Source organism: Chionomys nivalis, chromosome 8 (assembly GCF_950005125.1).
Source record: "Chionomys nivalis chromosome 8, mChiNiv1.1, whole genome shotgun sequence".
NCBI classification, from domain to species: domain Eukaryota; kingdom Metazoa; phylum Chordata; class Mammalia; order Rodentia; family Cricetidae; genus Chionomys; species Chionomys nivalis.
The window spans coordinates 76987226-77002474 of record NC_080093.1 but is presented as its reverse complement, the minus strand read 5'-3'; the positions used below and the strand labels follow the sequence as shown (position 1 = coordinate 77002474).

The 15249-nt window shown below is 38.6% G+C and overlaps 1 protein-coding gene across 2 annotated transcripts in view; it reads left to right on the top strand.

Moving 5' to 3' along the window:
* Rexo5 (RNA exonuclease 5) overlaps positions 1-15249 on the top strand; it is a 54838-nt gene that overhangs the window by 11759 nt on the left and 27830 nt on the right. For both annotated transcript variants that reach the window (XR_009057549.1, XM_057777161.1), the window contains exons 6-8: positions 34-180; positions 11697-11785; positions 12692-12807. Coding sequence is in view for 1 of the 2 variants with exons in the window: in XM_057777161.1 (XP_057633144.1) it covers positions 34-180; positions 11697-11785; positions 12692-12807 (352 nt within the window). In the remaining variant the exon portion in view is untranslated. The remainder of the gene's footprint in view (positions 1-33; positions 181-11696; positions 11786-12691; positions 12808-15249) is intronic.

Below are 15249 nucleotides of genomic sequence, written 5' to 3'. Positions count from 1 at the left end.
CTGATCCACCACACACTACCTTTGTTGTTTCAGGAAGATCTTTAACTTCTGCCATTTTAAAGCCCAGCATCAACCTGCAGAATGACCCCATCATTCAGAAGTATGGCTGTGAAAAAGTGGGCTTGACGAGATGTCTTCTGACAAAAAGGGAAATGGAAACATTTCACTTTCCACTCCAAGGTGTGCTTAACTTACTTAATCTAATATCACTAACTTTATTCAAATAATTTTATTAAACATTATTTTTTCTAGATGCGTTTGGGATAGCTTATTTATTCCATCTTACAATGTAGAAATATTTTTAGTGTGGAATGTGGAAAAGTGATGATTTTAGTTTGTACACAGAGGTTACAAATATTAGTAAAATGTTTAATAAGAATGTTCCTAACCGGGCGGTGGTGGCGCAGGCCTTTAATCCCAGCACTTGGGAGGCAGAGGCAGGCGGATCTCTGTGAGTTAGAGGCCAGCCTGGTCTACAAGAGCTAGTTCTAGGACAGACTCCAAAGCTATAGAGAAACCCTGTCTTGGAAAAAAAAAAAGTTTCTTCTTTTTTTTTTCAATTCTGTTTAATTACTAGTAAGAATCAGTATTTAACATTTTTAGACTTTTCCAAGGTAAAGAGATGTCTCAGTTGATACATAAGGGCCATAATTCAGATCCAGATCCCTTATACCCATACTGGACATGGCTCTTGCTTATAATTCAATGCTCTGCAGGTGGACACAAGGGATGCCTGCAGCAAGCTGGCTAATCAGAGTAGCCAAATTGTCAAGCTTGGTTCAAATAAGAAACCCAGGTTCAGTTTATAAGATAGAAGACAACCAAAGAGAAGAACAAATGTCAGACTTTGGACTCTAGACACATGTGCCCACAAACATGGAAACGTGAATATACACAGGCACAGCATACACTTCTACATAGTAGACCATTACAGTAAGCCTTCCTCATTGTTTCTATTTCATTTTTCTATTTTTGTATTGAAAAGTTTTTTCTATAAAATATATTCTGGTCATGGTTTCCCCTCTCCCAACTCCTTCCAGATCCCCCCCACCTTCACACACACACAACTCCATGCCTTCCCCATTCTCCCCCTCCTTCACCCCCATCTATGCCTTAGAGGTGATAAGTAGCCTCTTTGGGGCATCAACAAATCTGGCATACCCTCCCCTCTGCATCAAGGCCGAGCAAGGTATACCATCATAGGGAATGGGCTCCAAAAAGCCAGTTCATGTATAAGTCCTGGTCCCACTGCCAGGGACCCCACAAACAGATCAAGCCACACAACTGTCACCCAAATTCAGAGGGCCTAGTTTGGACCCATGCAGGCGCCATATCTGTCAGTCCAGAGGCTGTGACCTCCCACTAGCTCATGTCAACTGTTGTTGAGGACCGGCCTCAACAGAATCACCTCTTACCAGGGTAGGGCCATTGGAATTTTAGAAATATAAGTAAAAAATATGAAGATGCATAAAAATAATAAGACAGAAAACATAGAAAGTATCGGGAGGATATTCCAATGACTGAAATTCACCCGTGTTTATTTTTCCACAGCTTTTATACCCAATGTAAATGGGGGAAAAGGTAACAAAAGACTTTATTAACATGATACAAAAGGATAACTTACACAATCAATGGCTTTATCACTCTGAGACATCAAATCATTAGCATTCTGTTGTCTAGGTAGCAATGATATTCTAGGTCATGTATTCTGAAGACAGCTCTTCCCTAGGTGACGTCAGAGTTAAAAAAGGAGCAGAAGTACATTTGCATACTCTGACTGCCTATCAGGATGGCATGAATTTACTAGAATGAGCTATCTTAATTTTAAAAGAAATAAGTAATCACCTCCTGAGTTGGGATGTACAGCTATGCTTGTCAATCTTCACACTCTCTAACCAACAGACAAGGTGGAAATGGACCTGCATTTTTTGGCCTCCATAAACTGTCCTGGTGAATTTCTCCATCATGATCTTGACCCACCTTGCTCATATGATCCCTCCTCCCTCTCTACCACTGAACTCTAGGTCAGCCCAGTGTTTGGCTGTGGACCACTGCATCAGTTACTGAATGTAGGTTCTATGATGACAGGGTAGTCACTAAATCTGATTACAGGGGCAGGCCAGTTCAAACATCCTCTCCAAAATATATAAAGAACTCAAGAAACTAGGCATCAAACTACCAAATAATCCAATTTTTAAAATGGGGTATAGATCTAAACAGAGAATTCTCAACATAAGAATCTCAAATGACTGAAAGACATTTAAGAAATTGCTCAACATTCTTAGCCATCAGGGAAATGCAAATCAAAATGACACAGATACCATCTTACACCTGTCAGAATGGCTAAGATCACAAAAACTGATGACAGTTTATGTTGGAGAGGTTGAGGAGTAAGGGGAACACTCCTCCACTGCTGGTGGGAGTGCCAACTTGTGCAACCACTGTGGTAATCAGTATGGCGGTTTATCAAAAAATTGGGAATCAACCTACCTTGAAACCTAGCAATATCACTATTGAGCAAATATCCAAAAGATACTTGCTTGATTGTTACAAGGAGCTGCTTGTTTGTCCTGGCTGCCCAGGACCGAAATAATCAAACAGAAAATATAATTTAAAAACACTGCTTGACCCATTAGTTCTAGGTTCTTATTGGCTAACTCTTACATATTAATTTAACCCATTTCTAGTAATCTGTCTATCGCCATGTGGCTGTGGCTTACTGGCTAAAGTTTCAGCACATCTGTCTCCAGTGGTGGCTTCTTGGCTTCTCTCTGACTCTGCCTTCCTTTCTCTCAGGATTCAGCTTAGTCCCCACCTAGCTCTGTTAAAGGCCCAAAGCAGTTTCTTTATTCATTAACCAATAAAAGCAACACATAGACAGAAGGACCTTCCACACCATTTCCCCTTTTCTGTTTAAACAAAAAGGAAGGCTTTAACATAGTAAAATTACATATAACAAAACAGTTATCAAGCAAGAATTACAGTTACAATATTTATATCTACTTTATCTTTTATCACACCACAAGGACACTTACGCGGTGTTTTGTTTGTGCTTTAACAAAGCTTGCCTGAAGATCAGAGGGCAGAGCTAGAGTAATTAATGGTAGAAGTCTTGAGGTCTGCATAAACTGACAAGAAGTGATATGGCTAGGCAGAGGGGAATATAAGGTGGGAGGAGACAGGAGCTCAGCTCTTTTTTTCAGCTGAAGAGTTAGCAAGGTAAGAGTTGGCTGTGGCTTGCTCCTTTGTCAATTAGATCTTTCAACATTTATCCCAGTATCTGGCTCCAGTTTTTATTATTAAGACCAGTTAGAACTCATGCAACAGACACTTGCTCAACTATGTTTTAGCAGCATTATTCCTAATAGCGAGACCTGGAAACAATGTAGATGCCCCTTAACTGAAGAATGGATAAAGAAAATGTGGCACATTTACACAATGGATCATAAAATTTGTAGGCAAATGGGTGGAATTAGGGAAAAAAAAACATCCTGAGTGAGGTAACCCAGACCCAGAAAGACAGATATGGTATGTACTCACTATAAGTGGATTTTAGATACAAAGCAAAGGTTTACCAGGCTACAATCCACAGCCCCAGAGAAACTAGGTAAAAAGGAGGGCCCTAAGAGAGACACGCATGGAGGGCCCCAGAAAAAGGAAATAGTTAAGATCTGCTGGGTAAACTGGGAGTGGGGGGTAGAAGGGAGGGATGAAAACATGAGGGATCAAGATGGCCAAGTTGGGGAAGAGACAAGGAGGGAGAGCAGTGAAAGAGACATCTTAATATAGGAAGCCATTGTGGGGGTGGGAGAAACCTAGTGCTAAGGAAATTCCCAGGAAGCCTATTTATTTTCTTGATGCCCAGTTTTTAATTTTTTTTTCATATTTTAAATATTAACTCTGTCAGTTGTGTAACTGGGTAAAGATCTTTCCCATTCTGTAGTGTGCTGTGTTGCCTGAATGATGGTGTCTTTTTCTATACAGAAGCTTTTCAGTTTCAAGAGGTTCCATTTATTATTTATCTTAGTGCCTGTGTTATTGGTGTCCTGTTCAGAAAGTACTTTTCTGTGTCAAGACTATTCCCCAGGTTCTCTTTTCCAGGTCCTTCATTCAGAGTTGAGTTTTTTGTGTAAAGTCTCTCAACCACTAAAAAGTCCAGGACCAGATGGGTTCAGCAAAGAATTCTACCAGACTTTTAAAGAAGAATTAATGCCAATATTCTTCACATTATTCTGCAAGATAGAAACTGAAGGAACATTTCTTACCTCTTTTAATGAGATTTTTACAATTACTCCATACCTAAACTACACTTTTTAGTGGTTGAGAGACTTTAAATACTGCTCTGTTTCACTTAGGGTTATAGGTTTATGTAAATTGCTTATCTGATCTTGACTAAACACTTATGGTTTGTGTATATCAAGAAATTCATCCATTTCTTTTAGGTTTCCACTTCGGTGGAGTACAGATTTTTAAAGTATTTCCTTATGATTCTCTGGATTTTCTTGGTGTCTATTGTATGTTCCCAGTTTTTTCTCTAATTTTATTACTAATTTGGATATTGTCTGTGTGTGTTTTAGTTAATTTGATTAAGGATTTATCAGTCTTATTGATTTTTTCTCATCATTTTTTATATTGTTTCTATTTGTTGATTATAGCCCTGAGTTTATGTTTACTGTCTACTCCTCTACTTCTTCTTTGAGACAGTACTCTTTTTGTTCTAAAGCCTTCAGGTGTGCTGCTAAGTTGCTAATATGAGATCTCTCCAAACTGTTTATGTAGGCACTCAGTGCTCTAAGAATTCACCTCTTAGAGCTCCCTCCTTTGCATCCTGTAGGTTTGGGTATGTTGTATATTCATTTGCATTCAACTCTAAGAAGATTTTCATTTCCTTCTTAATTTCTGTCTTTACTCATTTTTTTTTTTTATTCAGTAAGTGAGTTGTCTAGTTTCCATGAGTGTGTCCATCCAGTTTCTTTGTTGATATCACTGTGGTGGCCCACTGTGACCTGATAAAATGCTGTGAATTATTTCAGTTTTCTTCTCTCTATTCAGGCTTGCTTGTATCTAGATCAGTTTTGGAGAAAGTTTCATGAGCTGCTGTGAAGAACTCATATTCTTTTATGTTTGGTGAAATGTTCTCTAAAAATCTGGTAGGCCCATTTGATTTATGACATTATTTAACTCCAGAATTTTCTCTGTTTAGTTTTTGTCTGGATGGGCTGTATATTGGTGAGATTGGGTTATTGAAGTTACCCACTATGGCTATGTGAGGAACCATATGTGATTTTTAGCTGCAATAGTATTTCTGTTTTGAATTTGGGTGCCTTTGTGTTTGATACATAAATGTTTTAAGATTAAAATATCTTATTGGATTTTTCTTTTAATGAGTGTGCAATGTCCTTCCCGAACTCTTCTTATTAGTTTTGATTTGAAGTCTGTTTTATCAGTTATTAAAATGGCTACACCTGCTTGCTTCTTAGGTCTATTTGCTTAGACTCTTTTCCATTCTTTTATACTGAGGTTGTGTCTATCCTTGCCATTAAGGTGTGTTTCTTGGATACAGCAGAAAAAAGGGTCCTGTCTTCATATCCAGTCTGTTAGTCTGTGTCTCTTTTGGAGAACTAAGACCATTAACATTGAGAGTCATCAATGAACAGTATCTATTGGTTATTTTGTTGTTATGGTGTAGTAGATCCTCTTTTGATTTACTAGGTGAATTTGTTAGCTGAAATTGTTTATTCCTTGTATTTTCTTGGGTGTGGTTTACCTCTTCAAACTGAACTTTTCCTTCTGTTCTGTCTGCAGAGCTGGATTGGTAATAGCTACTATTTAAATTTGATTTTTATCCCGTTTTTATGCTTTTCTTTTTCTATTGTCATTGATAGTTTTGTTGGGTATAGTAGTCTGGGCTGCCATGAAAGATCTCTCAATTTGCAGAGCATCTGTCCAGGCCCTTCTAGCTTTCATAGTCTTTACTGAGAAATAAGGTGTCTACCTTTGTATGCTGCTTATTTTTTCCCCTTGCATCTATTATTATTTTTTTTTGTTTTGTACATTTAGTGTTTTGATTTTTATGTATTGTGGGAAATTTTTTTCTGGTCTTTTCTATTTGGTATTCTGTATGTTTCTTGTACCTTGATAGGTATATCCTTCTTTAGGCTGGGGAAATGTTCTTCTGTGATTTTGTTGAAAATATTTTTTCATCTTTTTGATCTGCATCTCTTCTTCCTTTATTTCTATTATTTGTAGCTTTGGTCTTTCCGTAGTATCCCAGACTTTCTATATGTTTTGTGCTTAGATATATTTTTATTTATTAGATTTAACATTTTCTTTGACTGAGGTATTTGACCTTGTTTTCAGCACCTGAGTCTCTCTTTCCATGTCTTGTAATCTGTTGGTGATCCTTACTTCTGAGGTTTTTGTTTGACTTTCTAAATTTTTCATTTCCAGGTTTATTTCAGTTTATGTTTTCTTTAGTGTTTCTATTTCTTTGTTAGATTCTATTCTCAATTTGTAAATAGTTTTCATTACTTCATTCCACTATTTGTGTTTTAACAGACTTCATTAGAGGATTTTTTTCATATCTTTATGGTTCTTGAACATATTCACACTTGCTGTTTTAAAGCCCTCATGCTTCAGCTATATTACACTTCTCAGGGCCTATTGTAGTAGTACTGGGTTCTGGTGAAGGCATATTATCTTGTTAATGATTGTGTTTTGTGCTGCTTTCTAGGCATCTGGAGGTAGTGACTGAGGTGAGGCTAGGTGCCGATGTCTGTTCTGGTTTTTGTTAGGTGATTTTTCCATCCTTGGTTTCTGTTGCCCTCTTTGAATCTTAGGTAAGTCTGTCTGCTGCCTAAAAGAGAGTGCTTCTGCAGATCAGGACTTGGAGAGGGGAATTAGAAATGGAGAGAGAGGGGAGACTCTGGGAATGTCATGGACTTTTGAAACTGCAAAACCTGACCCTATGACACACTTCCAACAATGCCACACCCCTAATCTTTCAAAAACAGTTCCAGCCACTGAGGACTAAGCATTTAAATATGAGCTTGTAGGAGCCATTCTTAGGTAAACCACCACACTCACTGAGTCTTAGGCAGCCATCAACCTTTTTCTTTTTATATAGATTTTATATATTTACTTATTCTGGGGATTTTATATAAATGGAGTGGTGTAATGTGTGGTTTTGTTTTGTTTTAAACGGGTTTCTTTCATTCCACATGGTTTCAAGTCTTATCTGTATTGGCACTTCATTTCCCTTTAGTTTCTATTGATAACCCAGGCATAAGCATGTTATAAATGCATTTATTCATCATGTAGAAGACATTTGAATTGTTCCCATGGTTTGATTTTATGAATAGTGCTGCTATGAATATTTAGGTACCAGATTTTTTTTTTTTGTTTTTTGAGACAGGGTTTCTCTGTGGTTTTGGAGCCTGTCCTGGAACTAGCTCTGTAGACCAGGCTGGTCTCGAACTCAGAGATCCACCTGCCTCTGCCTCCCAAGTGCTGGGATTAAAGGCATGCGCCACCACCGCCCGGCTTAGGTACCAGATTTTTGTGTGGATGTGTACCTAATTGTGTAATTGTTGGGCCATATGGTAGCTTTATGCCTAAGTTTTGAGGAATTATAAGACTATTTGCCAAAATAGCTGCTGTGCCATTGTACATTCTTACTAATAATATATATGAGTGTTCTGATTTCCACACGTTCTTACCAATACTTGTTATTATCTGCCTTTTCATATTGAATCTGTGAAGCTCTGCCTTGTGAGTCTGATTTACATTTCCCTGACAACTGATGATTTTGAGTACCTTTTTATATATCTTTGGCAAATCATCTGTTGGGAAGCTCTGTCCAACTTTAAATTGAACTCTTTTTATTACTAAATTCCTGGACTTCTTATTTTGAATGTAAAAATTTACTTTTAAGAGAACAAGCCATCTGTGAAATGGAGTTAAAATTTAGTTCATATAGCCGGGCGGTGGTGGCGCACGTCTTTAATCCCAGCACTCGGGAGGCAGAGGCAGGCGGATCTTTGTGAGTTCGAGACCAGCCTGGTCTACAAGAGCTAGTTCCAGGACAGGCTCCAAAACCACAGAGAAACCCTGTCTCGAAAAACCAAAAAACAAACAAACAAACAAACAAAAATCTAGTTCATATATCATAGGATTGCCATAGGAGTCAATCAGTTAATGGAGACCGGAGAGATGGCTCAGTGAGTGAGAGCACTTACTTCTCTTAAAGAGGATCTGGGTTTAGTTCCCAGTACACATGGTGGTTCATAACCGCCCTTTAACTCCAGGGGATCCAGTGCCCTTCTTCTGACCTCCACAGGCACCAAGAATGCACACACAAACAAACACACACACACACACACCACACACACACACACACGTGAGTAAACCAGTAAATGTAAAAATGTAGATTACTATTATGGCTTCTAACATGAATACTTTTAAAATATTAAAATTTGGGATTGTAGAGATAACTTAGTGGTTAAGAATACTGAGATCTTGTCAATGTGGTGATTTCTCAGAAAATTAGGAAACAATCTTCCTCAAGACCCAGCAGTATCACTTTGGGGTATCTATCCAAAGGATGCTCAATTGTGCCACAAGGACATGTGTTCAACTATGTTCATAGCAGCATTGTTTGTCATAGCCAGAATCTGGAAACAACCTAAATGCCCCTTGACCAAAGAATGGATAAGGAAAATGTGGTACATTTACACAATGGAGTACTACACAGCAGAAAAAAATAACATCTTGAATTTTGCAGGAAAATGGATGGAGCTAGAAAACATTATTTTGAGTGAGGTAATCCAGACACAGAAAGACAATTATCGCATATACTCACTCATAAATAGTTTTTAAACATAAAGCAAAGAAAACCAGCCTACAAACCACAATCCCAGAGAACTTAGACAACAATGCGGACACTAAGAGAGACTTACATAGATCTACTCTACATGGGAAGTAGAAAAAGACAAGATCTCCTGAGTAAATTGGGAGCTTGGGGACCTTGGGGAAGGGTTGAAGTGGGGAGGGGAGAGGCAGGGAGGGGAGCAGAGAAAAATGTAGAGCTCAATAAAAATCAATATATATATAAAAAGAACAACACTGACATTTCTTCCAGAGGACCCAGATTTGATTTCTAGCATCTACATGATATCTCACAATTGAGGAGGGGTCTAGATGGTGTGTGTGCATGGGTCTCCCTGGGAGGGAGGAATAGATTTTATGGGTAGACTAGGGATAGGTGGGGATAGGAGTAGGGGAGTAAAGTGGGGGAAAATGGAGTGGAGGAAGAGAGTGTGGGTACAGGTGGCTGGAATTGGGGGGGCCATCTGAGGGCAGTGTGAAAACCTGGTGCTATAGAAACTTCCTAGAATCTATGAAGGTAAGCCTTACTAGTGGAGGGTACAGACTCTCAAGTGTCCATCTCTTGTAGCCAGGTGAGGCTTCCAGTGTCAGGACTAGGTCACATTAAATTGAGTTGTTGACCCCCAAACAACCCAAGAGTATACGCCAAGACAAAAGTTTGCTCTCCACAAACTGACAGTGGGGGCCCATTGCTGATGACAACACCTACACAACTCATTGAACCTGGAGAAGTTGACTGGTTCCTTTATGGAACCCTCACTCCTACATTCTAGTCTCTATGGTGCAGGAAGATACTTTGCAGGCTGCTGAAAGAGAAATGTATACCCAGCCATGAAACCTTTGACTTACAGTCTGTCCGGCCTACAAAATAGTCTGCTAGGCCAATGTTGGCACAGGACTTGTGGGAGTAGCCAACCTGTCTGATTTGGTCATTCCACAAGAAGGAAGTCATCCCTGACACTGCTTGTGTGACCAAGAACCAGAGACTAGATAGCCCAGAGAGAAGACCTAACACTAAACGGGCCCAGAAACCTAAGGTAAAACCAAACACTACTGGACTGAAAAAAAAAAATCAATAAAATGATTCCTAGTGATATTCTGCTGTACTCATAGATCAGTACCTTATCCAGTCATCATCAGAGAGACTTCCAATAGCAGCATCTGGGAACAGTGCAGAGACCCACAGCCAGACATTATGCAGAGAAAGACTCTAAATTAGAGGACTCTTATCAAATTTCTCCCCTCGGAGCTCAGGGAACCCCACAGAAGAGACAGTGAGTGGAATACACTAGGATTAAGGCCCTCTACTGAATCAACTAAGCAAGGCAAATATGGGTTCACAGAGACTGAAGCAGCAAGCACAAGGCCTATGCCAGATCCTATGGGTGTGTGTGTAAGTGTGCGCTGATTTTTGGGCCTGCCTTTGACTCTTTTCGTCCTATTGGGTTGTTGTGTCCAGCTTCAATATGATAGCTTTTCCTTCATCTTACTATATTTTATTTCATCAGATTTGGTTGTTACCTCTTAGAAACCTGTTCTTTTCTAATGAGAGATAGAAAGGAAGTGGATCTAGAGGGGGAGGAGATGTGGAGAGGAACTTGGAGGACTGCAGGGAGGGGAAATTATAATCAGGATATATTGTATGTGAAAGGAATTTATTTTCAATAAAATTTTTAAGAAAGAACATTACTAGTGGCTACAGCACTAAAGAAAATCTCTCTCTCTCCCTAGCAACGATTAACTGCCTATAGATCTTCTGGAAGATATATTTTAAAACTTTTAATCTCCCTCAAATGGAAATTTCTGGATACTAGGAGGCAAAAACTGATCCAAAGATTTAATACTCTTCTTTAATTCTTGTCAAATAAAATCTACATACTACTTCACTGCTTCAGTAACTGTGAAAGTAGAAATCTATGACTCAAATGTTTTGTATCTCTGAGCTGTGTATGCCTGGTTGTTAGCTTAGTGTATATAATGGAAGAGTTCCCTGAACCTGCATTGAACCTCTAGAGGAAATCTTCAGGTTATGATTGCAAGAAATTGAAGAACATTTCTGAATAGTGACTTCAGGGAAATCTCAATGATAGAGTTGGGTTTAAGTGCACACAGTGAAAGTTACTCAACCTTTCTGCCTGCTACACAGTCTTTTTAGATGTCCACTATGGTGAATAAACCTCTGTCCTGTTTTCACTTGCTTTATTTAGAAAAGACAAACGCCACATGGAATCATTTGGATATGTTGTTCTTTCTCTCCTAGTACCTACATGGGAAGTGTCCAATAACTTTGGGTTAAATTCTTTCTCATAAGAAGAAAGAATGTTTGCTTGGTAACAATCAGGAAGTCCAGGCCCCAGATTCCCTTAAACAACAGTCTACAATATTCATTCAAAATGTAACAATGGGTGGAGAAAAACTTAACCAGAGAGGTTGCTTCTTGTTTAGTTTTTATAATTCAAGTAACACAAAGAAAGTTCCCAGTAAATATGTTATTTGAGTTCCCCGGGATCTTCAGAGTGGTGTTTATTATGTCCAATAAATAGCTCCGATAAGCTGGGTGTGTTGATGCACACCTTTAATTCCAGCACTCAGAAGGCAGAGGCAAGCAGAATTCTGTGAGTTCGAGGCTAGCCTGATCTATAAAGTGAGTTCTAGGACAGGACAGCCAGGACTGTTGACACAGAGAAACCCTGTCTCGAACCTGCTCCCCTGCCCCACAAAAAAACAAAAAACAAAAAAAACCCAAACTCAACCAACCAACCAAACAAAACGAAGTAGCTCCAATGAATATTTACTTCCATTTCTCCTAGGTTCTCCTAATTGTGAAAACTTTATCCTTACCAAGTGTAATGGTTCCATAACAGATAACAGTCCACTTTTTGGACTTAATTGTGAAATGGTAAGTAATGCTTTGATTTTTCAGAGCATGTTGCAAACTATAGTGTAAGACGATTTCATGAATTGAATGCACCAGTAAACCCATGTCTTTTGACTTTTAGTTCAAATAGCTGAAAGTGGCCCCTTTTTAAAAACTTGGATCTATATTACAAATGAAAGATTAGTTTTAAGTTTTCTAAGTAGTTTCTGTGTTTAATCATGCTTTTAACATCAGAAAAAAATGTGTTTTTTTTTTTTTTTTGAATAAATATTCTATTCTGTGGCTGCCATGAAGACTCTGCCTTAATTACTATGGGCTTAGGTTTTGCACATTGAAGATTAGAAATAGGATTTCCCTGCTAATTTAGTAATTCTTCCAAAGACAAGTACATCCTTTCCCTGCAGTACTTGCAAATAGTTTTGATTCTTGTTAGTTTGTATATTGGTCTTGCCTGTTAATGACTGTCCCTAACCCCTCTCTGCCTTAGTTTCTCCTTCTATGAAGTGGGTAGTAATTAAGGCTATGCTATATATTTAGAGTGTACTTAGTAAAAGTGGTGGTTCTTAGCTGTAGTGATGAGTAATACATAGTCTGTTGATGATAGATACAATTATATTGGTACTATTATCTTCATTCAAAAATAAGTAAAACAAGATCTCCTTGTATAGCTCAAGTTGACTTTGAACTTTTGATCTTGCCTTAGCCTCCCTAGTCACCATTTTCCAGAGCAAGTATTGCCATTGCTTCCAGTAAACATGGTGTTCAGCAAATACAAACTTCAGTTTCATTCATACTGGATCCTTTTGTAAACAAGCATCTTTGCTGTGCTGGCAGGAATCGTAGCTGAGTGTAGGTGCTTGCTGATACAGTGTACATATTAAGGGGGAGTTAACAGCTTCTGCAGTTTAGCAGTATTTTGTCTTCTAGTGCCTTACATCCAAGGGGAGAGAACTAACACGTGTCTCACTGGTTGCTGAAGGAGGCCATTGTATTGTGGATGAACTGGTCAAACCTGACTTCAAGATTCTGGACTCCTTTACTAGGTATTCTTTTCATTGTTGTTGTTTTTTGTTTTTCGAGACAGGGTTTCCCTGTGTAGCCCTGGCTGTCCTGGAACTCACTCTGTAGACTGGGCTGGCCTTGAACACACAGAAATCTGCCTATCTCTACCTCCCAAGTGCTACGGTTAAAGTTATGTACCACTATACCTGGCTAATTTTAGTCTTAATAATTTTTTTTGTTTTTGTTTTTGTTTTTTGTTTGTTTGTTTTCTTTTTTGTTTTTGTTTTTCGAGACAGGGTTTCTCTGTGGTTTTGGAGCCTGTCCTGGAACTAGCTCTTGTAGACCAGGCTGGTCTCGAACTCACAGAGATCCGCCTGCCTCTGCCTCCCAAGTGCTGGTATTAAAGGCGTGCGCCATCACCGCCCGGTAGTCTTAATAATTTTTATATTTCCAAAGATTATCATAAAACTTCAGAAGTACATGGTGATTGGACAAAGTAAAAAACAGTGAAACATTATTTTTGGTGACTGAAGTTGTACCCATGTATTCATGTTTACATAGGCATAGAGAACTAGAGAGACCATATTAAAGATATAGGCTGTTCTAGTAGAGAGCTGATAATTAAATAGTATTTCTAGAAAATAGTCATATGCAGCAAAAAGATATATAAAATCATTTTGTCACAGTATTGTAAAAAGGTGAGAATATATATGTCTTTTAAAAAGACAATGCAAATGTCAAGTTAGAGAATGTTTTTAAACAACTGCAAAGTAGAATACTCTTACCATTTAAAAGGGTATGATTAAATTCATTTATTGACATTCAAATGTAATCACAAAACAGAACATGTGAAATATATCTATAAACATACACATACCAAAATTGTGAAAGGATATTTACTAAAATTGAAAAAATATAACCTTTGGATAATGAAGTTATGGCTCTTTATTATTATTATTATTATTATTATTATTATTGGTGTTTGTTTTTGAGATAGTTTTTTAATTTTAACATCTCTCCTTCCCCTTTCCTCCCTCTCTGCTCTTCAAATTCTTGGCCTCTTTTCTGCATCAATTGTTACTGATGCATGCATATATGTATATGTATATACATACAAATTCTCAAATATAACCCGTTTAGTCTATATTATGTTACTTGTAAGTACTTTTTCAGGGTTGTCTATTTGTCACTAGACAACCAATTCATTAGCTTTTCCCTGGACAGGGCCACCTCTTACACTCCTGCAGGCAGTGTTTTCTGTGTCTCTGTAGTCATTCCCAAATAACTGCAAGAGACTTAATATTAATTATAAGTGCTTAAGCAATAACTTAGGCTAGTTTCCAGCTAGCTCTTACAACTTAAATTAACCCATTTTTATTAATCTATATTCTGCCGCATGACATTAACCTCTTTTTTATTTCAACCTCCTGTTTCTTCTCCATGTCTGGCTAGCAACTCCTCTGACTCTGCCCTTCTTCTTCCTAGTGTTCTTGTCTCTGAAAATCCTGCCTAGCTAGTGACCAATCAGCTTTTTATTACCAATGAGAGCAGTACATGTTTTACAGTGTACAAAGATTCTTCCACAGCACATTCTCAGCTTTCCTCATTTGTCTTTTATGTAGGGTTGAGCCCTCATTGTCTTTTCCCCATGCAGTTTGGCATGTTCATTGGTGCCTTCTTGTTAAACTCACGTTTGGGCAGTCACGTTGGTGAGACTTTTGTGGGTGTAGCTTCTGACATCGCTCAGAGATGCATTCTCACAGCAAAGTCCCTGGCCAGCTCTTACAATCTTTCTGCCCCTCGCCTTCCACATGTTTCCTGAGCCTTAGATGTGGGAGTGTTCTGTCGATATATCCATTGGGATTGGATTCTACAACTCTGCATTTTGACTGGTTGTGGTTTTCTGTAGTGGTCTCTGTTTCAAAGTTTCCTTTGAAAGAAGACTATACTTCTCTGTGGGTATAAGGACAAATATTTTTACATTGTTTTTAGGGCTTATGCTAGCTTAGTAAATTAGTGGTTGTAGATTCTCCCCTAATAACTGTGACATCACTGTAGCTAGGTTTCTAATACCAGGCATGATATCCCTCTTGTTGAGTGGGTCTTAAGCCCAATTAGAGAGGAACTGATAGCCACCATAGTCTGTGCAGCACTACTGCACCCATAGGGCTATCCTGCCATGCTGCTTGTTGATGTGATCCACATGCACCATAGCACGGTAGGATGGTTGGTTGCCTTTTTCCTTTGGAAGCTTGCATGCACCTTCTGGTACCATGAAATCTAGTCCTCAGGGAGGGGGATTCATATCAGTTCCAGCTCAGGGGCTTCTGGGCCCTGTTTCTGAAGTGCATGGTGTCTTCAGCCATAGGGACTTACCTTCTACCTCAGGGAGTAACCAAAGGCAAAAGCAGTAGTCTGTATGTCATGGGAGTCTCTTAGACAGTCTTGGCTAACAACTTAAAAGAGGGCTTCTCATGTCTAGC